This window comes from Entelurus aequoreus, linkage group LG16, assembly GCF_033978785.1.
Source record: "Entelurus aequoreus isolate RoL-2023_Sb linkage group LG16, RoL_Eaeq_v1.1, whole genome shotgun sequence".
NCBI lineage: Eukaryota > Metazoa > Chordata > Actinopteri > Syngnathiformes > Syngnathidae > Entelurus > Entelurus aequoreus.
The window spans coordinates 3,165,531-3,192,671 of record NC_084746.1 but is presented as its reverse complement, the minus strand read 5'-3'; the positions used below and the strand labels follow the sequence as shown (position 1 = coordinate 3,192,671).

Genomic DNA, 27,141 nt, shown 5'->3' with positions numbered 1-27,141 from the left:
CTCCTAGCTCCATAGAACACGCCAATACAATTCAAACACCTGATCAACACACACAATCACTCAGCCCAAAAGACCGTTCACCTAACCCAAGGTTCATAAAGCTTATATATTTTTAAAAAGTTAGTACGTGACGCGCACGTACGGTACGGTACGTGTTATGCTAGCTCCTAGCTCCTCTGCTAGCTCCTAGCTCCATAGAACACGCCAATACAATTCAAACACATGATCAACACACACAATCACTCAGCCCAAAAGACCGTTCACCTAACCCAAGGTTCATAAAGCTTATATATTTTAAAAAAGTTACGTACATACGCAAAAAAAAGCCAAAGCTGCATACTCACAGTAGCACGTCTGCGTCTTTGTCATCCAAATCAAAGTAATCCTGGTAAGAGTCTGTGTTGTCCCAGTTCTCTACAGGCGTCTGTGTATCCAAATCAAAAGTCCTCCTGGTTAGAGTCTCTGTTATCCGAGTTCTTCCATCTTGACTGCATCTTCCGGGAATGTAAACAAAGAAGCGCCGGCTGTGTACTGTTGTGGCTGACTACGTTCGAAAAATACGTCCATTTCGCACCGACAACTTTCTTCTTTGCTTGCTTGGCTTCCTTCTCCATAATGCAATGAACATGATTGAAACAGATTCACGAACACAGATGTCCAGAATACTGTGGAATTATGAAATGAAAAGAGAGCTTTTTCGTATCGGCTTCAATGTGGAAGGCATACCCGTGTTCGCCGGGCTACGTCACACGCATACGTCATCCGCAGAGGCGTTTCGAACCGGAAGTTTAGCGGCAAATTTAAAATGTCACTTTATAAGTTAACCCGGCCGTATTGGCATGTGTTATAATGTTAAGATTTCATCATTGATATATAAACTATCAGACTGCGTGGTCGGTAGTAGTGGGTTTCAGTAGGCCTTTAATGCTGTGCCGCCTGGCAAAGCCGAGCAATGCTGTTGCTAACGACGCCATTGAAGCTAACTTAGCTACGGGACCTCGACAGAGCTATGCTAAAAATATTATCTCTCCACCTACGCCAGCCCTCATCTGCCCATCAACACCCGTGCTCACCTGCGTTCCAGCGGTCGACGGCGCGACGAAGGACTTCACCCGATCATCGATGCGGTCGGCGGCTAGCGTCGGATAGCGCGTCTGCTATCCAACTCAAAGTCCTCCTGGTTGTGTTGCTGCAGCCAGCCGCTAATACACCGATCCCACCTACAGCTTTCTTCTTTGCTGTCTCCATTGTTCATTAAACAAATTGCGAAAGAACCTAGGGGTTCGGCGGAGCCTCAAGCCACACCCGACTCATCGTGTACATAAAAACTTCTCCCTATCGGCATATTACGGATACGACAACAGCAGAAGTCAGACTGATTAGCAGGTGTGTCATTTGTTGTGAGTTCATGCACTGTGTTGGTTTTGTTCTTCGAACAAGGTGATGTTCATGCACACTTCATTTTGTGCACCAGTAAAAAATCATATAACTTTGTCTTGAATTTGAAAAAAAAAACATTTTATTTTCCACTAAAGAAGGGTTCGGTGAATGCGCATATGAAACTGGTAGGGTTCAGTACCTCAGACAAGGTTAAGAACCACTGCTCTAACCACTAGGCCACTGAGTAGGTACTAGGCCACTGAGTAGGTGGCCCAGCACCATATCTTCACTTCGGTCCACTTCTTTTTCCTGTACAAAGCTTTTACAAGTCATAATTAATGAGCAAAGCCCCCCCTCTGTGTCCTTTGTGCTCAGCATGGGCTCGAATTCAGCGATTCTGCCGTTGTCCAATTTAGTATGAGCTGAAAACCAGCTTTGCATAGTCGACCGTCCAATGACAGTCCTGGGTATGACTCAAAACTGCATCCGGTGATGAGGCTTCAGTTCGGGAGTTCTGGAGTTTTGGGGAAGGTGGAGTTACCCCTCAGTCATCATTACTCCCAGGTCCACTCTGACCCGGGGTGGTAGTACCTGTCAGGGTCCCTGCTATGGGTTAAAATAGCTTGCAGAGACCGCATCAAAAGTCTCTGCCTCATTGACCAGTGCCTACTGGCTAACCACTTGGTTATAGGCTACGGGAGAAAACCCCTAACGAAAAATCTGTGGCGAGGACCCGCATTAGGCAGTCACCAACAGACCGGTGCTCTGGCAGTCCTCTGCAACACCGTGCGGCAGAAGGTCGTCATGAGCTTTTCATGCCACTGGAGGACGCCACATGGGGCCAAGACAAAACAGTGCGGGTAGAGACTGCGCACTTCTACCACCACTTAAATCAATTCACTGCGCAGGTGTTTTGCTCCTCCTCAGCACTACCCCCAACCTCCAATGACCTTGTCGCGTAATCGTGGGCTTGGTCGGACATCTCGGCCTGAATCTTCATCAACTCCCAAAAGTCTCTGCTGAGCTCCGTGGTTTGTGTTTGATGCAAAGAAGACAGCAGGTGGAAGCCATTCAAACATTCAAATACGTCTGAGGGGAAATCCACTGTGGAGAATATTGTTGTGTGTGCACATCTTCATGCTTCCTCTGGGAAATATACTCTTTCCTATAGATGGTACATATTTCCATTATTATTCTTTTATTTCAATAGACACGCTTTTGGTGTCTGGCTGGTGTCAGGGTGGAAAAATCATTTTCAGATTAAAGTGTCAGTGTTGAGCTGACTTGCATTTCTTTTGGACCACTCTAGTCGCACAAACTGTGTGTGTGTGTGTGTGTGTGTGTGTGGTGCAGTTGGAGGTGTTTGACCACATCAGCACATTAACCATTAGCGATGATTAGTGTTGTAGCTGAATACTGGCAGCTGCTAACAAGATGTTGGTGGTCTTTACTTACGGCCACATATGTTAGTCAAAGAGCTGCGATATGAAAGGAGAATTCTGCTGTTTTTAGGAATTCCAGCCATCCATCCATTTTCTCCCGCTTATCCGAGGTGGGGCCGCGGGGGAAGCAGCTGTAACTGAGCTATAAGATCTTGTTATTGTTCATGTGTCTGATGGCCGAGGGGGAAAAAACTGTTCAGGTGGCGGGAGGTGTGGGTCTGGATGGACCGTAGTCTCCTGCCTGAGGGGAGAGGGGAGAATAGTTTGTGTCCAGGGTGAGAAGAGTCAATCATCAATCATCCATCCATCCATCCATCTTCTTCCACTTATCCGAGGTTGGGTCGCGGGGGCAGCAGCCTAAGCAGGGAAGCCCAGACTTCCCTCTCCCCAGCCACTTCGTCCAGCTCCTCCCGGGGGATCCCGAGGCATTCCCAGGCCAGCTGGGAGACATAGTCTTCCCAACGTGTCCTGGGTCTTCCCCGTGGCCTCCTACCGGTCAGACGTGCCCTAAACACCGTTCGGGTGGCATCCTCACCAGATGCCCGAACCACCTCATCTGGCTCCTCTCTATGTGGAGGAGCAGTGGCTTTACTTTGAGCTCCTCCTGGATGACAGAGCTTCTCACCCTATCTCTAAGGGCGAGACCCAACACCCGGCGGAGGAAACTCATTTCTTGTACCCGTGATCTTGTCCTTTCGGTCATAACCCAAAGCTCATGACCATAGGTGAGGATGGGAACGTAGATCGACCGGTAAATTGAGAGCTTTGCCTTCCGGCTCAGCTCCTTCTTCACCACAACGAATCGATACAGCGTCCGCATTACTGAAGACGCCGCACCGATCCACCTGTCGATCTCACCATCCACTCTTCCCTCACTCGTGAACAAGACTCCAAGGTACTTGAACTCCTCCACTTGGGGCAGGGTCTCCTCCGCAACCCAGAGATGGCACTCCACCCTTTCCCGGGCGAGAACCATGGACTCTGACTTGGAGGTGCTGATTTTCATCCCAGTCGCTTCACACTCAGCTGCGAACCGATCCAGTGAGAGCTGAAGATCCTGGCCAGATGAAGCCATCAGGACCACATCATCTGCAAAAAACAGAGACCTAATCCTGCAGCGACCAAACCAGATCCCCTCAACGCCTTGACTGCACCTAGAAATTCTGTCCATAAAAGTTATGAACAGAATCGGTGACAAAGGGCAGCCTTGGCGGAGTCCAACCCTCACTGGAAACGTGATCCGGCTCAGCTCCTTCTTCACCACAACGGATCGATACAGCGTCCGCATTACTGAAGACGCCGCACCGATCCGCCTGTCCATCTCACCATCCACTCTTCCCTCACTCGTGAACAAGACTCCCAGGTACTTGAACTCCTCCACTTGGGGCAGGCTCTCCTCCGCAACCCGGAAATGGCACTCCACCCTTTCCCGGGCGAGAACCATGGACTTGGACTTAAAGGTGCTGAATGATTCTTCGGCTGCGAACCGATCCAATGAGAATTACCTGCAAAAAAAAAATAGTCTAAGATCTGGTAAATGAATCTGATAGGAGCACTTTGCTGGGTATTTTTTACAGAACAAAACACCACCCACTGGTTGATCTTCAAAGATTCTTTATATGACAAAGGCAATTTGCTGTTTTTATACAAAACCTATACTGCCACATATGCTTGTCCTCTATATCAGTGTTTTTCAACCTTTTTTGAACCAAGGCACATTTTGTGCGTTGAAAAAATGCGGAGGCACACCACCAGCAGACATCATTAAAAAATAAACTCAGTTGACAGTAAAAAGTCGTTGGATATGACTTTAAAGCATAACCAAGCATGCATCACTATAGCTCTTGTCTCAAAGTAGGTGTACTGTCACCACCTGTCACATCACACCCTGACTTATCTGGACGTTTTTGCTGTTTTCCTGTGTGTAGTGTTTTACTTCTTGTCTTGCGCTCCTATTTTGGTGGCTTTTTCTCTTTTTTTGGTATTTTCCTGTAGCAGTTTCATGTCTTCCTTTTGAGCGATATTTCCCGCATCTACTGTGTTTATGCAATCAAGAATATTTTAGTTGTTTTTATCCTTCTTTGTGTGGACATTGTTGATTGTCATGTCATGTTCGGATGTACATTGTGGACGCCGTCTTTGCTCCACAGTAAGTCTTTGCTGTCGTCCAGCATTCTGTTTTTGTTTACTTTGTAGCCAGTTCAGTTTTAGTTTCGTTCTGCATAGCCTTCCCTAAGCTTCACTGCCTATTCTTAGGGCACTCACCTTTTGTTTATTTTTGGTTTAAGCATTAGATACCTTTTTACCTGCACCCTGCCTTCCGCTGTTTCCGACATCTACAAAGCAATTAGCTACCTGCTGCCACCTACTGATATGGAAGAGTATTACACGGTTACTCTGCCGAGCTCTAGACAGCACCGACACTCAACAACAACACATCATTTGCAGACTATAATTACTGCTTTGCAAAAAATATTTTTAACCCAAATAGGTGAAATTATGTAATCTCCCACGGCACACCAGACTGTATCTCACGGCACGCGGCACAGTGGTTGAAAAACATTGCTCTTTATGACAACATTCTGGTGTTTTTAGGAATCTGGTGCAGAAACGTTAGTTATTGCCAAGACGCGGACTAAATTGATGGATTGTGTACAAATTAATTGTGGATAAATCGCGTCTTGAAGCAGTTGAAGTCAAAAGGAGCGCAGTACTCAATCACAGCCAGCAGAGGCGCTGTGGTGTTGCCTACAGAAGGAAGACATGTTATTATCAAAGAGAAGCTGAGCTACATCTGGTGCATGCATGATGCAGATGTTTGGCATTTTCAGCATAAAATTTGAAATAAAAGTATTGAATCTCTTATTTGCTGCACTTGGTCGAATCCCCCATCTTTAGAATACATTCCTTAGTTTGTCATACAACCAGGAGGGGTAAACGATTCAGGAAGGACTGTTAAATAGGCCTGCTCGACAATATATTGACCTACAAATTATTGCTGATAAATGACTTTACTAGCAATAGTGTTTTGAGACCACATAACCACTAATGTAATGATAATACATAATAATAATGCAAGTATACCCCTTCAGATGCAAAAAATGTGTATTCCTCATATATAATATTTTATCATTGTATGTGGAACATAAACTTTTAAATCTCCTCGTTAAATAAAACAAACAAGTAATGTCTGTCTGTTGAAAATATTTTGCACTTGAATAAAAATCACAACTGAAAGCAATTAAAATACTATCTATTCGGTCTCTGTCAAAGGGGAACTGCACTTTTTTTTTAATGTTGCCTATCGTTCACAATCATTGACAGGTGGATTTTTTTCAATGCATTCTACATATTAGATAAATGTAAATAAAGGGAGCTCCATTATTCCGCCCATAAAATCAAGTGGGGATCGAACCTGGAACCCTCAAGTTGCCGGCACGGCCACTCTACCAACCTTGAGACCTCCGATACCGGGAGGTGGGGGGTCGGGGGTGGGGCTGGGGGCGTGGTTAAGAGGGGAATATATTTAAGCTAGAATTCACCAACTCAAGTATTTCATATATATATATATATATATATATATATATATATATATATATATATATATATATATATATATATATATATATATATATATATACATATATACATATGTATGAAATAGTTGACTTTCAGTGAATTCTAGCTATATATATATTTATTTTATTATACATATAAATAAAAGAAATACTTGAATTTCAGTGTTCTGGAGGCTATCCAGTAGATGGCAGTATTGTCCTGTTTAAGAGTGTCACAACATTGCAGTTTACGGCAGACGAACTGCTTTACGGTAGACTAAACGTGACGTGTGTTGTTGTGTGTTGTTACCGCGCTGGGAGGACGTTAATGAAACTGCCTAACAACAAACCCACATAAGAAACCAAGAATTCGCCCTCGATCATTCTACAGTTATGACGTCATTGGGCAGGCAAGCTGTTTATATTGTGGGAAAGCGGACGTGAGAACAGGCTGTCTCCACTCAGGTCCGCATTGAGCTGAAAGGGGGTGTGGCCTCCAGCTCCGGCTGAATACCGGGAGTTTGTCGGGAGAATATTTCTGCCGGGAGGTTATCGGGAGAGGCGCTGAATACCGGGAGTCTCCCGCTAAAAACGGGAGGGTTGGCAAGTATGGACTCTACCAACCGAACTATACCAGAACAAGTGATTATATTTTGGCGCTGATCTGGATTTAGGACTTTGTCATTATTAGACAATAGGGACTTCATTCTACTTATTATTTAGTCAGCTATATTTATTAGATATGCATGAAAATAATAAACACATCCGGGATTAATAAATAAAGCATTTGTGATTCTCACGTGTTCCCCATGTTTACCCATCAGGCCTTGCTGCAGGTCTAGGATGACCGGGAAGACCCAGACCAGCAACGTGACGAACAAGAATGACCCGCGCTCGCTCAACTCCCGCGTCTTCATCGGCAACCTCAACACGGCGGTGGTGACCAAGGCCGACATCGAGGCCATCTTCGCCAAGTACGGCAAGATCCTGGGCTGCTCCGTGCACAAGGGCTTCGCCTTCGTCCAGTATGTCAGCGAGAGGAACGCCAGGGCGGCCGTGGCCGGGGAGAACGCCAGAGTCATCGCGGGGCAATCGCTAGGTAATGTTGCTCTGAAGCTGTCAATCAAACATCTTTCAGCGTCTTAATGGTTCTGTTTCAACGGCTTGTATCGAGTAAAGTCACCATTGCACATTTCAACATGTCCGAGAAGGAGAAGGAAGAAGCAGAGCTTATTTGTGATCCCTCACATTCTCCTTGTCTCAGCAAACAGTTTGTTTACGTCCTGTCTTTAAAGGTTATTGTGGAGGTTGCTTCCTAGCAGTTCCACTGTAGACACGGCACAAGAGCCAAGCGTGCAGTTTTTAACAAAGTTTTTAATGTACATAGGTCTTTTCAAAATCTTTCTCCCGCAGAACGTGTCTTTTCAGTCACGTCCGTATCCTCTCTCTCTTCCTGCTCCCAGCCGCTTACTGTTAAAGGCCTACTGAAAGCCACTACTACCGACCACGCAGTCTGATAGTTTATATATCAATGATGAAATCTTAACATTGCAACACATGCCAATACGGCCGGGTTAACTTATAAAGTGACATTTTAAATTTCCCGCGAAACTTCCGGTTGAAAACGTCTACGTATGATGACGTATGTGCGTGACGTCGATGGTTGAAACGGAAGTATTGGGACACATTGTATCCAATACAAACAGCTCTGTTTTCATCGCAAAATTCCACAGTATTCTGGACATCTGTGTTGGTGAATCTTTTGTAATTTGTTTAATGAACAATGGAGACAGCAAAGAAGAAAGCTGTAGGTGGGATCGGTGTATTAGCGGCCGGCTGCAGCAACACAATCAGGAGGACTTTGAGTTGGATAGCAGACGCGCTAGCCGCCAACCGCATCGATGATCGGGTGAAGTCCTTCGTCGCGCCGTCAATCGCTGGAACACAGGTGAGCACGGGTGTTGATGAGCAGATGAGGGCTGTCGTAGGTGGACCGCTAATGTTTTTATTATAGCTCTGACGAGGTCCCATAGCTAAGTTAGCTTCAATGGCGTCGTTAGCAACAGCATTGCTAGGCTTTGACAGGCGGCACAGCATTAACCGTGTGGTTACAGGTCCAGTGTTTGGTTCGGTGTCTCCTGATAGTAGTATTGTTGATCTTCGGTCTATCCTTCCAGTCAGGGGCTTATTTCTTTTGTTTCTATCTGCATTTAAGCACGATGCTATCACGTTAGCTCCGTAGCTAAAGTGCTTCGCCGATGTATTGTCGTGGAGATAAAAGTCACTGTGAATGTCATTTCGCGTTCTCGACTCTCATTTTCAAGAGGATATAGTATCCGAGGTGGTTTAAAATACAAATCAGTGATCCACAATAGAAAAAGGAGAGAGTGTGGAATCTAATGAGCCCTTTTACCTAAGTTACGGTCCGAGTGAAAAAAGATACGTCCTGCACTGCACTCTAGTCCTTCACTCTCATGTTCCTCATCCACAAATCTTTCATCCTCGCTCAAATTAATGGGGTAATCGTCGCTTTCTCGGTCCGAATCGCTCTCGCTGCTGGTGTAAACAATGGGGAAATGTGAGGAGCCTTTCAACCAACGACGTCACGCTACTTCCGGTACAGGCAAGGCGTTTTTTATCAGCGACCAAAAGTTGCGAACTTTATCGTCGATGTTCTCTACTAAATCCTTTCAGAAAAAATATGGCAATATCGCGAAATGATCAAGTATGACACATAGAATGGATCTGCTATCCCCGTTTAAATAAAAAAAATTCATTTCAGTAGGCCTTTAAAGACAACAGATGATTAGATGAACACGTACCACCTGTGAAATCTAATCACCTGCCAGCTGTGTCTCGCCGTCAGCACTGCCCCGCCCCCGTCTGATGGCGCTCTGATGGACAGAGGCGGTGACCTTTGCCCCTGCAGGCAGCGCTGGCCACACCTCCCCCCACAGTTATCAAGTAGAAGAGTAGACAGAAGAGAAAATGTGTCGCAATAGATGAAGAGCTCATTCAGGGATAAAGAGAAGAACATTTTGATGAATTAAGTTCAATTTAAGAGATAGCAATATTGGAGCCCTGAGTATTGCCTGGAATTACTCAGAGAACAATTGTAATGAAGAAAATCAACAACTTTGTTATTATTTACCTTATGACAGACTTATGTTGTCTTTATGTTGAAGTGGAAATGTATTTCTGCCGACATTAGTGGCCACAATAATGATGCAGTAAGTTGAATGATGCGGGCACATTTGTTACTGGATACCTCCTAATATGCTTCTGCCTTGGAGACTTTTCAAATGATGCTGCAAATTAGCAGTGCTGCTACTTTTTGTAGCAACTCTTTTGCCGCATACTTGACATATCACGGTTGTCTGTTCAACATCTTCCCGCTTGAAGCCAAACCACCGGCAGACGATGGACCCCCTGCTGTTTTTCTTGGGAATGAATTCTTCTTCCTTCATTTGTTACCAGATTCGCACCTTCTTTCTCTCGTATTACCGCTAGCATCACAGCTAGCTTTACCATGCCGCTACCTCTCTGCTCGGCGATGGCGTAAGGCGTTGCACGCGCGGCAGTATGTGACGTATGTAACAAGGTGCGCTTGTTTTATGTCTCTGTGAGAAGGAGAGACAAGAAAGAGTGAGAAGAGCCTGTAGTGCCCGTATTGCAGGCATGTGATTTTTCCGTCTAAAGTCGGAATTCCGTCTTTTTTAATCTCGGGGGGAAAAAAAAAAATTATCTCCCGTTTTTCCGTTTTTTTTTCCGACCCTAAATCAAGATTCGAGACATAGTTTATATTACGCCGTAGTTGTTTGGTCGATATGTTCCTTGTGACCAATCAGGACATCTGTTATGAATGATGACGTTAATAACGTCATCATTCATAATGGTTATTACCGCCATTTTCCATATGTAAACGATGTCGGTTCTCGAGAGAAAGGACGCTTTACGAGTAAAAGAAATTGATAAACATGTCAAAAATAAGTTTCGATGGTACTGGATGGAAAGGGAAATCACTGATACTGTTGGGAAGAAGGAAGTTGGGACTTTGTCGGGTGATTTTATTCGGAAAATCGATCGTCCCGGAAAGGTTTTGGTGCACGTGGTGTCATGATTATATCGACTATGGATCACGAGGTTTCAAGGCTTTGGAAGTACATGCGAAACGCCAAAAACATATGAAACAACTTGAAGCAAGGAAAACAAACTTTTCACTAGCTGGTACTTTTGGATGTCAACCGAAAGTGAGCAAACCTTACGGACTTCATCTTTTGTTTACATGGAGAGGAAAGATCCACCCACTTCAGTTGCAGACAGGGTTGTTAATAATGAGGTAAGCTAAAAAATATTTGCTTGCGAAATACGCATGTTTGTTTTAAATATTAACCAATTATTGCTTTGCGAAATATAAATGGGTTTTTCTAAAAATAAAAAGCCACGTGAAAATATATGATGAAATTACAGAAATTCAAAGAGTCGCATTATTGATTCCAGTTAACAATTTATTTGAAATAAATTTGCATATAATACTATTTTGTAATATTAACTTCTTATGTAGTCTCTTGAAACTATTGTCAGTGGTGTAACAATCTTGAAGGTAAATATTTTCACACTTGTTTCATGCAATATGTCAGCGTCCTCACATTATTATTATTTTCTATTTTCAAATATGAGTAAACAATACTAAACATGTTTAATTATTTTCATAAATGTATATCCTATTTTGGCGAAAAGAATGAAATGTTTACATTTGGTATTTTGTTAAATACACTACCGTTCAAAAGTTTGGGGTCACCCAAACAATTTTGTGGAATAGCCTTCATTTCTAAGAACAAGAATAGACTGTCGAGTTTCAGATGAAAGTTCTCTTTTTCTGGCCATTTTGAGCGTTTAATGGACCCCACAAATGTGATGCTCCAGAAACTCAATCTGCTCAAAGGAAGGTCAGTTTTGTAGCTTCTGTAACGAGCTAAAGTGTTTTCAGCTGTGTGAACATGATTGCACAAGGGTTTTCTAATCATCAATTAGCCTTCTGAGCCAATGAGCAAACACATTGTACCATTAGAACACTGGAGTGATAGTTGCTGGAAATGGGCCTATGTAGATATTGCACCAAAAAGTAGACATTTGCAGCTAGAATAGTCATTTACCACATTAGCAATGTATAGAGTGTATTTCTTTCAAGTTAAGACTAGTTTAAAGTTATCTTCACTGAAAAGTACAGTGCTTTTCCTTCAAAAATAAGGACATTTACATGTGACCCCAAACTTTTCAACGGTAGTGTACATTTGCAAGGAAAGCTCATGTTAGGGCTGGGCTCTCCGAGAAAGCTAATGTGTGAAGTGAACTGAAGTAATGTGGTAATACTGTAAATAAACTGTAGATAATAACACTGATCAATGTGACACCTGTGGATGTGAAATGAACACAAGATGTAAATATTAGTGACTAAATACTAGGGATGTCCGATAATGGCTTTTTGCCGATATCCGATATTCCGATATTGTCCAACTCTTTAATTACCGATACCGATATCAACCGATACCGATATCAACCGATATATGCAGTCGTGGAATTAACACATTATTATGCCTAATTTGGACAACCATGTATGGTGAAGATAAGGTACTTTAAAAAATAATAAAATAAAACAAGATAACTAAATTAAAAACATTTTCTTGAATAAAAAAGAAAGTAAAACAATATAAAAAAAGTTACATAGAAACTAGTAATTAATGAAAATGAGTAAAATGAACTGTTAAAGGTTAGTACTATTAGTGGAGCAGCAGCACGCACAATCATGTGTGCTTACGGACTGTATCCCTTGCAGACTGTATTGATATATATTGATATATAATGTAGGAACCAGAATATTGATAACAGAAAGAAATGGGGGGAGGGAGGTTTTTTGGGTTGGTGCACTAATTGTAAGTGTATCTTGTGTTTTTTATGTTGATTTAATTAAAAAATAAAATAAAATAAAAAAAAAACGATACAGATAATAAAAAAAACGATATTATCGGACATCCCTACTAAATACTGTTGGGACTGAACCATATACAGTGATTCATTAGGATAATTGGGTTATGTATGTTCTATTAATGATGTTTTCATGTCTTTAAACACTAAAATATTTTCTTCAAATGGTGCTGTCTTTGTTAATTTTAGCATGTTAAAGTGGTGAAAACCCAGGAGCTTCGGGGGGCGTTGCCCCCCTTGCCCCCCCACCCTGGACCAGGCCTTCGTCCCCCAGACCCCCGGAAATGTTTACAGTCTTTTTCATTGTGGTCAAATCACATGCCTGGTATTGTCACGATATAGTCATTTTCTATATCGCACAGAGACAAACCGGCGATATATGGAGTGTATTCCATATATCGCCCCCAGCCCTACGTCAGTCTAGTCCAGGGCAGCTGTGGCTATGAAAGTAGCTTACCACCAGCAGGTGTGAATGAATGATGGCTTCTCACTTCTCTGTGAAGCGCTGTGAGTGTCTAGAAAAGCGCTATATAAATCTAATCCATTATTATTACAAAGCAAAGAATGAGTCATGAAATAACTTTTAGGTTTGCAATCGAATGTTATTTGATCATAAACACCAAAAAACTCCACTTGAAGAAAGAAATGTCAACTGGCTGAGTGGATCCGACTAAATCCTGCTGATATTACTTCTTGATTTATTCCCTAGCTCGTGCATAGTATACTGCACGCTGTCTTTGAAGGGCGTTAAGTGGACAAAGGCTGAGTGTGCGTCATGTTCATTAGTGGGACAATGGAATCAACACGTCTAGTGACAACATTCTTCCCCAGGAGCCGACGCAATCAACTCTGTTTACCTTGGAAGACACCTCATCGTGTTCTGACACAACTGCGGCGGGTCAAATGGGACACGATGAAAAAAAAATCAATGCGTCTTTGAGCAATTATTAAAGGGGCTGCTTGACACTTGCTCAAAGTTGCATTGAACTCAAGTCACTGCTGTCTCATACACACGTCGTGCTCAACACATAAACAGTCCAAAAGGAGCAACTAACAGTTTGCAGTCATGTTGTTACGATAGAATTAACAATTAAAGGCCTACTGAAATGAGATTTTCTTATTTAAACAGGGATAGCAGGTCCATTCTATGTGTCATACTTGATCATTTCGCGATATTGCCATATTTTTGCTGAAAGGATTTAGTAGAGAACATCAACGATAAAGTTCGCAACTTTTGGTCGCTGATAAAAAAGCCTTGCCTGTAGCGGAAGTAGCGTGACGTCACAGGTTGTGGAGCTCCTCACATCTGCACATTGTTTACAATCATGGCCAGCAGCAGCGAGAGCGATTCGGACTGAGAAAGCGACGATTTCCCCATTAATTTGAGCGAGGATGAAAGATTTGTGGATGAGGAAAGTGAGAGTGAAGGATTAAAGGCCTACTGAAAGCCACTACTAGCGACCACGCAGTCTGATAGTTTATACATCAATGATGAAATCTTAACATTGCAACACATGCCAATACGGCCGGGTTAACTTATAAAGTGACATTTTAAATTTCCCGCTAAACTTCCGGTTCGAAACGCCTCTGAGGATGACGTATGCGTGTGACGTCAATCATTGAAACGGAAGTATTCGGACGTCATTAAAGTCAATACGAAATAGCTGTTTCATCTCATAATTCCACAGTATTCTGGACATCTGTGTTGGTGAATCTGTTGCAATTATGTTCATTGCATTATGGAGAAAGAAGCTGAGCTAGCAAAGAAGAAAGTTGTCGGTGCGAAGCGTCTATTTTGCGAGGGAAGTCAGCAGCAACGCGTACACAGCCGGCGCTTCTTTGTTTACATTCCCGAAAGATGCAGTCAAGATGGAAGAACTCGGATAACAGAGACTCTAACCAGGAGAACTTTTGACTTCGATACACAGACCCCTGTAGAGAACTGGGACAACACAGACTCTTACCAGGATTACTTTGATTTGGATGACAAAGACGCAGACGTGCTACTGTGAGTATGCAGCTTTGGCTTCCAAACATTTGATCGCTTGACCGTACGTGCGCGTCACGTGCGTAACTTTGTTTAAATATATAAGCTTTATGAACCTTGGGTTAGGTGAACGGTCTTTTGGGCTGAGTGATTGTGTGTGTTGATCAGGTGTTTGAATTGTATTGGCGTGTTCTATGGAGCTAGGAGCTAGCAGAGGAGCTAGGAGCTAGCATAACAAACACGCAGGTGTTTTTATGCAGGATTAATTTATGGCATATTAAATATAAGCCTGGTTGTGTTGTGGCTAATAGAGTATATATATGTCTTGTGTTTATTTACTGTTGTAGTCATTCCCAGCTGAATATCAGGTCACCCCCGGCTCTCACAGCATCTTCCCTATCTGAATAGCTTCAACTCCCCACTAGTCCTTCACTTGCACTTTACTCATCCACAAATCTTTCATCCTCGCTCAAATTAATGGGGAAATTGTCGCTTTCTCGGTCCGAATCTCTCTCACTTCATGCGGCCATCATTGTAAACAATAGGGAACTTTGCGTATATGTTCAACTGACTACGTCACGCTACTTCCGGTAGGTGCAAGCCTTTTTTTTATCAGATACCAAAAGTTGCGATCTTTATCGTCGTTGTTCTATACTAAATCCTTTCAGCAAAAATATGGCAATATCGCGAAATGATCAAGTATGACACATAGAATAGATCTGCTATCCCCGTTTAAATAAAAACATTTCATTTCAGTAGGCCTTTAAGGGCAGTGGAAGCTATTCAGATAGGGAAGATGCTGTGAGAGCCGGGGGTGACCTGATATTCAGCTGGGAATGACTACAACAGTAAATAAACACAAGACATATATATACTCTATTAGCCACAACACAACCAGGCTTATATTTAATATGCCACAAATTAATCGCGCATAACAAACACCTCCCCCCTCCCGTCCATATAACCCGCCAATACAAATCAAACACCCGCACAACACACTCAATCCCACAGCCCAAAGTATCGTTCACCTCCGCAAAGTTCATACTGCACATATATTTCCCCAAAGTTACGTACGTGACATGCACATAGCGGCACGCACGTACGGGCAAGCGATCAAACGTTTGGAAGCCGCAGCTGCGTACTCACGGTAGCGCGTATCCAACTCAAACTCCTCCTGGTAAGAGTCTCTGTTGTCCCAGTTCTCCACAGGCCAATGGTAAAGCTTGACTGTCATATTTCGGGAATGTAAACAATGAAACACCAGCTACGACGTAGCCGCTACGTGTTTGTGTTGCTGCAGCCGGCCGCTAATACACCGCTTCCCACCTACAGCTTTCTTCTTTGCTGTCTTCATTGTTCATTAAACAAATTGCAAAAGATTCACCAACACAGATGTCCAGAATGCTGTGGAAATTGGCGATGAAAACAGACGACTTAATAGCTAGCCACAATGGTGTCCCAAAATAGCCGCTACAATCCGTGACGTCACGCGCAAACGTCATCCTACCGAGACGTTTTCAGCAGGATATTTCGCGGGAAATTTAAAATTGCACTTTACTAATCTAACCCGGCCGTATTGGCATGTGTTGCAATGTTAAGATTTCATCATTGATATATAAACTATGCAAACAGCCCGCTTTAATGTGTCATTGAGTAATTAAAACTAGAATTAAATACATGTTTTAAAAGGGACTGTTTGCAATGTTTACACAGATGACTAGATGTATTTTACAGAGTATATCCCGCCCTCTCACAGCGTCTCCGTATTGACTTTATTACGTACGTACGTAACTAGGGATGTCCGATATTATCGGCCGATAAATGCGTTAAAATGTAATTTTAACGCATTTATCGGTAATGGAAAATTATCGGTATCGTTTTTTTATTATCGGTGTCGTTTTTTTTTTGTTTTTTTTAATTTTTTTATTTATTAAATCAACATAAAAAACACAAGATACACTTACAATTAGTGCACCAACCCAAAAAACCTCCCTCCCACCATTTCTTTCTGTTATCAATATTCTGGTTCCTACATTATATATCAATATATATCAATACAGTCTGCAAGGGATACAGTCCGTAAGCACACATGATTGTGCGTGCTGCTGCTCCACTAATAGTACTAAACTTTAACACTTCATTTTACTCATTTTCATTAGTTACTAGTTTCTATGTAACTGTTTTTATATTGTTTTACTTTCTTTTTTATTTAAGAAAATGTTTTTAATTTATTTATCTTATTTTATTTTATTATTTTTTTTAAAAAGTACCTTATCTTCACCATACATGGTTGTCCAAATTAGGCATAATAATGTTAGGTTTGGTTGTTATCATCAGTCATCAATAATTGAGAACAGAGAAATGGATATTGAAACAGTGTAGATCTGACTTGGTAGGATATATACAGCAAGTGAGAGAGAGAGAGAGAGAGAGAGAGAGAGAGAGAGATCAGCATTCCACATTGATGTGGCATAGAAAGAGAATGAGTTAAGACCTTTGTTAGATTGGAATCTGGGTTTAACGTGGTTAGTGGAGCTCCCCCTGGTGTTGTGGTTATGGCGGTCATTTACGTTAAAGGCCTACTGAAATGAAATGTTTTTATTTAAACGGGGATAGCAGATCCATTCTATGTGTCATACTTGATCATTTCATGATATTGCCATATTTTTGCTGAAAGGATTTAGTAGAGAACAACAACGATAAAGTTCGCAACTTTTGGTCGCTGATAAAAAAAAAGCCTTGCCTATACCGGAAGTAGCGTGACGTCACAGGAGGAAGGATTCCTCACAATTCCCCGTTGTTTACAATGGAGCGAGAGAGATTCGGACCGAGAAAGCGACGATTACCCCGTTAATTTGAGCGAGGATGAAAGATTTGTGGATGAGGAAAGTGAGAGTGAAGGACTAGAGAGGTAGTGCAGGACGTACTGTATCTTTTTTCGCTCTGACCGTAACTTAGGTACAAGCTGGCTCATTGGATTCCACACTCTCCTTTTTCTATTGTGGATCACGGATTTGTATTTTAAACCACGTCGGATACTATATCCTCTTGAAAATGAGAGTCGAGAACGCGAAATGGACATTCACAGTGACTTTTATCTCCACGACAATACATCGGCGAAGCACTTTAGCTACGGAGCTAACGTGATAGCATCGGGCTCAAATGCAGATAGAAACAAAATAAATAAATCCCTGACTGGAAGGATAGACAGAAGATCAACAATACTACTATCAGGAGACACCGAACCAAACACTGGACATGTAAATACACGGTTAATGCTGTGTCGCCTGTCGAAGCCTAGCAATGCTGTTGCTAACGACGCTAACTTACCAACGGGACCTCGTCAGAGCTAGGATAAAAACATTAGCGCTCCACCTACGCCAACCAGCCCTCATCTGCTCATCAACACCCGTGCTCACCTGCGTTCCAGCGATCGACGATGCGGTCGGCGGCCCGGAGACGTAGGAAGTCAAAGTGAGGTCGCCGCTAGCGCGTCTTCTATCCAACAAAGTCCTCCTGGTTGTGTTGTTACAGCCAGCCGCTAATACACCGATCCCACCTACAACTGTCTTCTATGCAGTCTCCATTGTTCATTAAACAAATTGCAAAAGATTCACCAACACAGATGTCCAGAATACTGTGGAATTTTGTTGAAGAAAACAGAGTGTCCAATAGGGTCCAAACACTTCCGTGGACCTCGCGACGTCACGCGCATACGTCATCCTCCAAAGGCGTTTTGAACCGGAAGTTCCCCGGGAAATGTAAAATGTCACTTTATAAGTTAACCCGGCCGTATTGGCATGTGTTGCAATGTTAAGATTTCATCATTGATATATAAACTATCCGACTGCGTGGTCGCTAGTAGTGGCTTTCAGTAGGCCTTTAAGGTATTTTTGGGTTCATTGAAGTTAGCTAATTTGACTTGTTTTGGAAAGTCTTGACAAGCCAAATTTTCTTGTTTTATTGACAGATAATTTTGCTTAGTACAAATAAAATACCCCTCATTTTTGTATTTTTTTTGTTTTGTTTTTGAACACTGACTTTTTGCAGTGTAGATTATGGGACACATCAGTTAAAATGGAGGAAGCTTCCTGCACTACCCGTTTATTATACGGGATGGCCGGAGACAGATGAGACTCACCAATTAATTTGCTTGACACTTTAACAATTTAATTAAGATCATTCTTGTCCTTTAGTGACAGTCGACTGAACCATGGCACCCGGGAGAAACAGCTTCTATAAAATATGATCATTATGGGCCTGTCGACATTGAAATGAGACAGTTTTCTCAGACAGTACAAACGTTGGTGAGCCTTCTTACACATCGCATCACAGTTAGCGCCAAATTTCAGACATTAAAGGTACACGGACAAAAAGGTCTCGTTAAAATCACTTTTAAACATCTTAGGATCAACACACTAATGTGGGACCTTTACAAGTGTTGTAAAAATATGTTTAACAGGTGTGTTATTGTCAGGTTCAAGCACTGATGACATCTATTAATCAGACAAGAAGCAAGGAATCAATCAGAGACAGAGTTCAATTTAGCTCATGAGGAGAACGCATGGAGCTGAACACTTAGTCACAGTCTCGCCCTACGCTCTAAGGTTCAGCTCCTGCGTCCCTCTATTTATTCAGGAGTTCCACAGTCAACAACACTAAGGCTGCCTCTAAAAGGAGTGGTCACATATATTATACAAAGCAGGTCCAGGACGCACAATACGTGACGGAATGTGCTGGGGGCCTTGTGATTTCGCCTTGTCCCCGCTTCGTCTGCGTGTTAGCATCTTATCTTCGTCGAGGTCCTTGAAGTCTCTGCTTCGTCTGCGTGTTGTCATCTTATCTTCGTTGACGTCGTTGAAGTCCTTGGCTGTTAGCGGGCTGAAACAAAGATAACATCTACGGCTGAGGCCACCCCTCAGACAAGAAGTCTTTGTCCTTGCACAGATTAGAAATGTCCAACTTGAGCACAATAGCTAAATATCTAAAGCAACAGACTTTAAGCATACTAAAGTTAGTGTGATAATATATACATAATTATTCTAACAGTTATGTCCATAAAGCATATCTAAAAGTATATGTTTAGGCTTATAGCAAAGTGGCCCTCTGTGGGTCAAAATATGGAAATTGGATTCATGGAGAGGTTCCAAACCATTTTGTGACGACCAGGTCGCATAGTGATCCGGGGGTCGTTCTCCCAAGCCTAGTGGTTAGAGTGTCCGCCCTGAGATCTGTAGGTTGTGAGTTCAAACCCCGGCCGAGTCATACCCAAGACGATGAAAATGGGACCCATTACCTCCCTGCTTGGCACTCAGCATCAAGGGTTGGTATTGGGGGTTAAATCACCAAAAATGATTCCCGGGCGCGGCCACCGCTGCTGCTCACTGCTCCCCTCACCTCCCAGGGGGTGAACAAGAGTAATGGGTCAAATGCAGAGGACAAATGTCACCACACTTAGCAGTGTTTCCCATAAACTGCCAAGATACCTGTGGGGGCGTGGCTATGGGCGTGGTCACCATGACATCATCGAGTAATTTGCATAATTTACTACAATATGATTTTCTCTAAAAAGGCTCAAAAAATTTATACTTACTAATTAACAATAACAGTTTTGTTTTAAACGTCCATCCATTTTACAATATAATTACAACACTTTATGTACATATTTATATACAGATTTGAACAATAAGTTATTCACTGAAATATATGTATTAATTGTGGTTCTTACAAAAAATATATCTTATAAAATATAAAAGCTAAAATGTCTCTTAAAGCTCTGCCCCTTTAATTAGTGCATACTAAATCATTTAACTTTAGTCTACTACTACAACCATATTATTTACCAGCAACAGAGGAAATTATTTATTGGGATAAATCATACAGGGAAAAAAAAAGGTGTGCACGGGAGGCGAAGCTAAGGAGGCTAGCGCGGGAGCTAGCATACACAAACAGGAATCAAAGTTGTCAACTGTTGCGGGTAGCAAATTAGGAAGCCAGACTGAGTGTGGAAAGAAACGGGACTAAATAGCACTCTGATTAGTGGCTGGCAGCAGGTGAGCATCCTAGGCACTAATCAGAGGCAGCTGGAACCAATCAGCACCCATGGTAACCAAGGAGACACAAAACAGGGGTGCTGAAACACAACTAAGGGAGTCCAAAAACCAAACAGAACATGACCCGGGCAGCGGATCATAACACATTTTGGGTGCTGTGCTTCAAAAACTAAATCATCCCCTCAAACGGCTGCTGTTGTCCTCTTTGTCTACAAGGTTAGGAGTTAAAGGCCTACTGAAATGATTTTTCTTTATTTAAACGGGAATAGCAGATCCATTCTATGTGTCATACTTGATCATTTCGCGATATTGCCATATTTTTGCTGAAAGGATTTAGTAGAGAACATCGACGATAAAGTTCACAACTTTTGCTCGCTGATAAAAAAAAGCCTTGCCTGTAGCGGAAGTAGCGTGACGTCACAGGAGCTAGTATTCCTCACAATTCCCCGTTGTTTACAATGGAGCGAGAGAGATTGGGACCGAGAAAGTGATGATTACCCCATTAATTTGAGCGAGGATGAAAGATTCGTAGATGAGGAACGTTACAGTGAAGGACTTGAGAGGCAGTGCAGGACGTATCTTTTTTCGCTCTGACCGTAACTTAGGTACAAGCTGGCTCATTGGATTCCACACTCTCTCCTTTTTCTATTGTGGATCACGGATTTGTATTTTAAACCACCTGGGATACTATATCCTCTTGAAAATGAGAGTCGAGAACGCGAAATGGACATTCAGTGCCTTTTATCTCCACGACAATACATCGGCGAAATGCTTTAGCTACGAGCTAACGTGATAGCATCGTGCTTTAACTGCATATAGAGACAAAAAAATAAACCCCTGACTGGAAGTATAGATAGAAAATCAACAATACTACTAAACCGTGGACATGTAAATACACGGTTAATGCTTTCCAGGCTGGCGAAGGTTAACAATGCTGTGCTAACGACGCCATTGAAGCTAACTTAGCAACTTAGCAACGGGACCTCACAGAGCTATGCTAAAAACATTAGCTCTCCACCTACGCCAGCCAGCCCTCATCTACTCATCAACACCCGTGCTCACCTGCGTTCCAGCGATCGGCAGAAGGACGAAGGACTTCACCCGATGCGTTTGGCGGCCCGGAGACGTAGGAAGTCAAGGTGAGGTCGGCGGCTAGCGCGGCTAGCGCTCCAACAAAGTCCTCCTGGTTGTGTTGCTGTAGTCCGCTGCTAATACACCGATCCCACCTACAACTGTCTTCTTTGCAGCCTTCATTGTTCATTAAACAAATGGCAAAAGATGTCCAGAATACTGTGGAATTATGAAATGAAAACAGAGCTTTTTGTATAGGATTCTACGGGTACCATAACTTCCGTTACTCTGACTTCATCACACGCATACGTCATCATACCGCGACGTTTCAGCCGGATATTTCCCGGGAAGTTTTAAATGTCACTTTATAAGTTAACCCGGCCGTATTGGCATGTGTTGCAATGTTAAGATTTCATCATTGATATATAAACTATCAGACTGCGTGGTCGCTAGTAGTGGCTTTCAGTAGGCCTTTAAGCGCATATTGTTAAAGCAGTTGAGCGTAATATTTTTTAATGAAGGTTTTAAACGGCTGCGTCACACCATTTATTCACCCCGCCGTACCTTCTATCTCAACGTCGGACACGACCGTGTTTAATGGAACCAGAGAGCAGATATAAAAAGAGCAAAACATCCTCTTGTTTATTTGAATATTGTGCATTTGCCTGCTGATGACCCGTGCTAATATTTATATTGTGGCAATAATAGTCATGGTATTTTGCTGGGTCGAGCTGGTGCAATTATTACCATTTTAAAGAGTTCCGAAAGTCTGGGTCATTTAGTAATGATCTATTACGTCTCCATTGTTTTGTAGGTGCAGTAATAGTTGTATTAGTGAGGCAGAGTGAGACAGGTGCATGGTCACTGATGACGATAGGGTGGATCTGAATGTTTGAGTTGTCAGAGAAAATTGTTAAAAAGTAGTCAATGCGAGAGAATGAGTGGTGAACTGTAGAAAAATACGTGTGATAAGAACACCAGACATGACAAAGAGCATAATTGTTCATATATTGCATACTCTATAAAATCCGCTACACCTCCCTGATACCGAAGTACATGTCAAACTACGTCCTTAACGTAAATGACCGCCATAACCACAACACCAGGGGGAGCTCCACTAACCACGTTAAACCCAGATTCCGAACTAACAAAGGTCTTAACTCATTCTCTTTCTATGCCACATCAATGTGGAATGCGCTCCCAACAGGTGTAAAAGAAAGGGCATCTCTATCCTCCTTGAAAACCGCAATAAAAGTTCACCTCCAGGCAGCTACAACCCTAAACTAACACCCTCCCCGGATTGCTAATAATCAAATGTAAACAATCAAATGCAGATACTTTTTCTTTTTCTTATGCCTTCTGATCTCTCTCTCTCTCTCTCTCTCTCTCTCTCTCTCTCTCTCTCTCTCTCTCTCTCTCTCTCTCTATGTCCACTACTTGATGTCCATACCCCCCCCCCCATCTCCACACCCCTGATTGTAAATAATGTAAATAATTCATTGTGATTATCTTATGTGATGACTGTATTATGATGATAGTATATATGATAGTATATATCTGTATCATGAATCAATTTAAGTGGACCCTGACTTAAACAAGTTGAAAAACTTATTCGGGTGTTACCATTTAGTGGTCAATTGTACGGAATATGTACTTCACTGTGCAACCTACTAATAAAAGTCTCAATCAATCAATCAATCGTTGACGCACTATATTTGGATTAAGTACTAAGTTGAAGTCCCCTCCTAGAATCAAGGGATGCGTTTGAGTGAGTAGAGAGTGAAGAGAGGAAAGTGTGAAAAAAGTGGGGGTCGTCAACATTTGGACCATAAATGTTGGCGATACAAAAGTTTATTCTGTCAACATAAATATTAAGAATGATGTATCTGCCCTTTATGTCAGTAATGGAGTAATGGAGTGTAAAAACTAGCTAAGTATGTGTGTGGGTATTGTGGTGATTGCAATTTTGAGGTATCGGACTTGGAGAGTTGAGTCTCTTGTGGTAAAGCAATGTCTGCTTGCATGCTCGTCAAATTATTACCATTTTTTAATTTTTTCCCCTGGACCTGACCCCACACACATTCCATGTGACCAGCTGTATAGTGGACATACTAGACTGTAACTAAGTGTATGGATGTATGTACTAGTGGTTAGAGTGTCCGCCCTGAGATGGGGAGGTCGTGAGTTCAAACCCCGGCCGAGTCATACCAAAGACTATAAACATGGGAGCCATTACCTCCCTGCTTGGCACTCAGCATCAAGGGTTGGAATTGGGGGTTAAATCACCAAAAATGATTCCCGGGCGCGGTTGCTGCTGCCCACTGCTCCCCTCACCTCCCAGGGGGTGAACAAGGGAATGGGTCAAATGCAGAGGACAAATTTCACCACACCTAGTGTGTGTGTGGCAATCATTGGTACTTTAACTTTAACTTGAAAGGCCATTTTCAAGAAGGATATTTAAAGAGAAGCTAGCTCAGCTGTTCTGCCGATAAAATGGGGCGAGCATTTCCACTCGAATAATTAGAATTTTTTAACTTTTAATATGTATTTTGCAATTTTAATTTTGACAGTACCACACGAGATATGTTTTAATTGCTGATGCGTTTCAATTTATTTTTAAATGCGCCAGAAAGTAACCCGTTTTGTACACTGTTGATGTGTGTCAATTAGGGCTGCAACAACTAATCGATTAAATCGATTAAAATCGATTATCAAAATAGTTGCCGATTAATTTAGTCATCGATTCGTTGGATCTATGCTATGCGCATGCGCATTTTTTTTTGTTTTGTTTTTTTTAAATAATTTTATTTTTTTAAATTTTTTTAATAAACCTTTATTTATAAACTGCAACATGTACGAACAGCTGAGAAACAACAATCAAAATAAGTATAGTGCCAGTATGCTGTTTTTTTTCCAATAAAATACTGGATATGATAGAAATGTAGTTTGTCTCTTTTATCCGATTATTAATCGATTAATCGAAGTAATAATCAACAGATTAATCGATTATCAAATTAATCGTTAGTTGCAGCCCTAGTGTCAATACACAGTAGTGCGTACACTGCAAAAAGTGAAATCTAAGTAAGATGAAATATGTCAAATAAGGGTGATATTTGCTTATTTTCTGTCTGATAAGATCATTCTTCTCACTAAGCAGATTTTATGTTAGAGTGTTTTACTTGTTTTAAGTGTTTTGGTCCTAAATGATGTCAGTAAGATATTACAGCTTGTTGCTGAGATTTGATGACCTATATTGAGTAAAACATGCTTGAAACTAGAATATCAACTGTTGCAAAGCTGTGTCATCAACACTCACAAGTACAAAAGTACTTTTTTAAAGTAATCATTTCTTATTTCAAGCATGAAAAAAAAAATCATGATGCCGAGCGCATATCATTATGTCAAGATAATGGCACTAGCATTTACTGCATTTAACAATATTTTTCAACATATTGAGCAAAAAGTAGGGATGTCCGATAATGGCTTTTTGCCGATATCCGATATTCCAATATTGCCCAACTCTTTAATTACCGATACCGATATCAACCGATTACGATATATACAGTTGTGGAATTAACACATTATTATGCCTAATTTGGACAACCAGGTATGGTGAAGATAAGGTCCTTTTTAAAAAAATTAATATAATAAAATAAGATAAATAAATTAAAAAAAATTTCTTGAATAAAAAAGAAGGTACAACAATATAAAAACAGTTACATATAAACTATTAATGAATGAAAATGAGTAAAATGAAGTGTTAAAGGTTAGTACTATTAGTGGAGCAGCAGCACGCACAATCATGTGTGCTTACGGACTGTATCCCTTGCAGACTGTATTGATATATATTGATATATAATGTAGGAAGCAGAATATTAATAACAGAAGGAAACAACCCTTTTGTGTGAATGAGTGTAAATGGGGGAGGGAGGTTTTTTGGGTTGGTGCACTAATTGTAAGTGTATCTTGTGTTTTTTATGTTGATTTAATAAAAAAAACAAAAAAACACCAATACCGATAATTTAAAAAAACGATACCGATATTTTCCAATATTACATTTTAAAGCATTTATCGGCCGATAATATCGGCAGGCAGATATCGGACATCTCCCCTCCCCCACCCCAATCTCCCGAATTTGGAGGTCTCAAGGTTGGCAAGTATGCCACAAGGAAGTCTTTTACATTTAGAAAAAAATGTATAATAATATGACACCCTATAATCCTGTGCGCCTTATATATGAAAAAAGATCGAACATAGACCATTCATCGGCAGTGCGCCTTATAATCCGGTGCGCCCTATGGTCCGGAAAATACGGTACATTGTGCAAACCTTATTTCCTGATACCTTAAGAGCTGTGCTAGAAAATGAGTTGACAGCCCATGGCTTGTAGCTCATTGGCTAGCACTGCTTAAATAACTCCCGGACGGTTTTCGACAAGCGGTAGAAAATAATGATTTGCAAATTGTTGTATTCCGTTTATATTTACATCCAACACAATTTCCCAACTCATATGGAAACGGGGTTTGTAGATGGATGGACGGTTTAAGCCCCTGTGTCTCGGTTCTTTGCTAGAGATGTCCGATAATATCGGCCTGCCGATATTATTGGACATCTCTAGCAAAAAGGTCTCTTTTTTTTTTATACCAAGAAAAGTGCACTTGTTGTTAGTGAGAATATACTTATTTTAAGGTATTTTTGGGTTCATTGAGGTTAGCTCATTTTACTTGTTTTGGAAAGTCTTGACAAGCCAAATTTTCTTGTTCTATTGGCAGATAATTTTGCTTAGTTCAAATAAAATACCCCTCATTTTTGTATTTTTTTTTTCTTGTTTTTGAACACTGACTTTTTGCAGTGTAAATGTGTTCCTGTATAGCAGGGGTCACCAACCTTTTTGAAAGCAAGAGCTACTTCTTGGATACTGATTAATGCGAAGGGCTACCAGTTTGATACACACTTCAATAAATTGCCAGAAATAGCCAATTTGCTCAATTTACCTTTACCTCTATGTTATTATTATTAATTAATGATATTTACACTTAATTGAACGGTTTAAAAGAGGAGAAAACACGAAAAAAATGACAATTCAATTTTGAAACATAGTTAATCTTCAATTTCGACTCTTTAAAATTCAAAATTCAACCGAAAAAAAGAAGAAAAAAAACTAGCTAATTCAAATCTTTTTGAAAAAATTAAAAAAATAATTTATGGAACATCATTAGTAATATTTCCTGATTAAGATTAATTTTAGAATTTTGATGACATGTTTTAAATAGGTTAAAATCCAATCTGCACTTTGTTAGAATATATAACAAATTGGACCAAGCTATATTTCTAACAAAGACAAGTCATTATTTCTTCTAGATTTTCCAGAACAAAAATTTTAAAAGAAATTCAAAAGACTTTGAAATAAGATTTACATTTGATTCTACAGATTTTCTAGATTTGCCAGAATAATTTTTTTGAATTTTAATCATAATAAGTTTGAAGAAATATTTCACAAATATTCTTCGTCGAAAAAACAGAAACTAAAATTAAGAATTAAATTCAAATGTATTTATTATTCTTTACAATAAAAAAAATTAATTTACTAACATTGATTTAAATTATCAGGAAAGAAGAGGAAGGAATTTAAAAGGCAAAAAGGTATATGTGTTTAAAAATCCTAA

The 27,141-nt window shown here is 41.2% G+C and overlaps 1 protein-coding gene across 6 annotated transcripts in view; it reads left to right on the top strand.

Moving 5' to 3' along the window:
• The window catches only part of LOC133631517 (RNA-binding Raly-like protein), a 106,586-nt gene that overhangs the window by 35,817 nt on the left and 43,628 nt on the right, over positions 1-27,141 (top strand). For all 6 annotated transcript variants that reach the window (XR_009821480.1, XR_009821479.1, XR_009821478.1 and 3 more), the window contains one exon: positions 7,204-7,478. Coding sequence is in view for 3 of the 6 variants with exons in the window: in XM_062023804.1 (XP_061879788.1) it covers positions 7,223-7,478 (256 nt within the window). In the remaining 3 variants the exon portion in view is untranslated. The remainder of the gene's footprint in view (positions 1-7,203; positions 7,479-27,141) is intronic.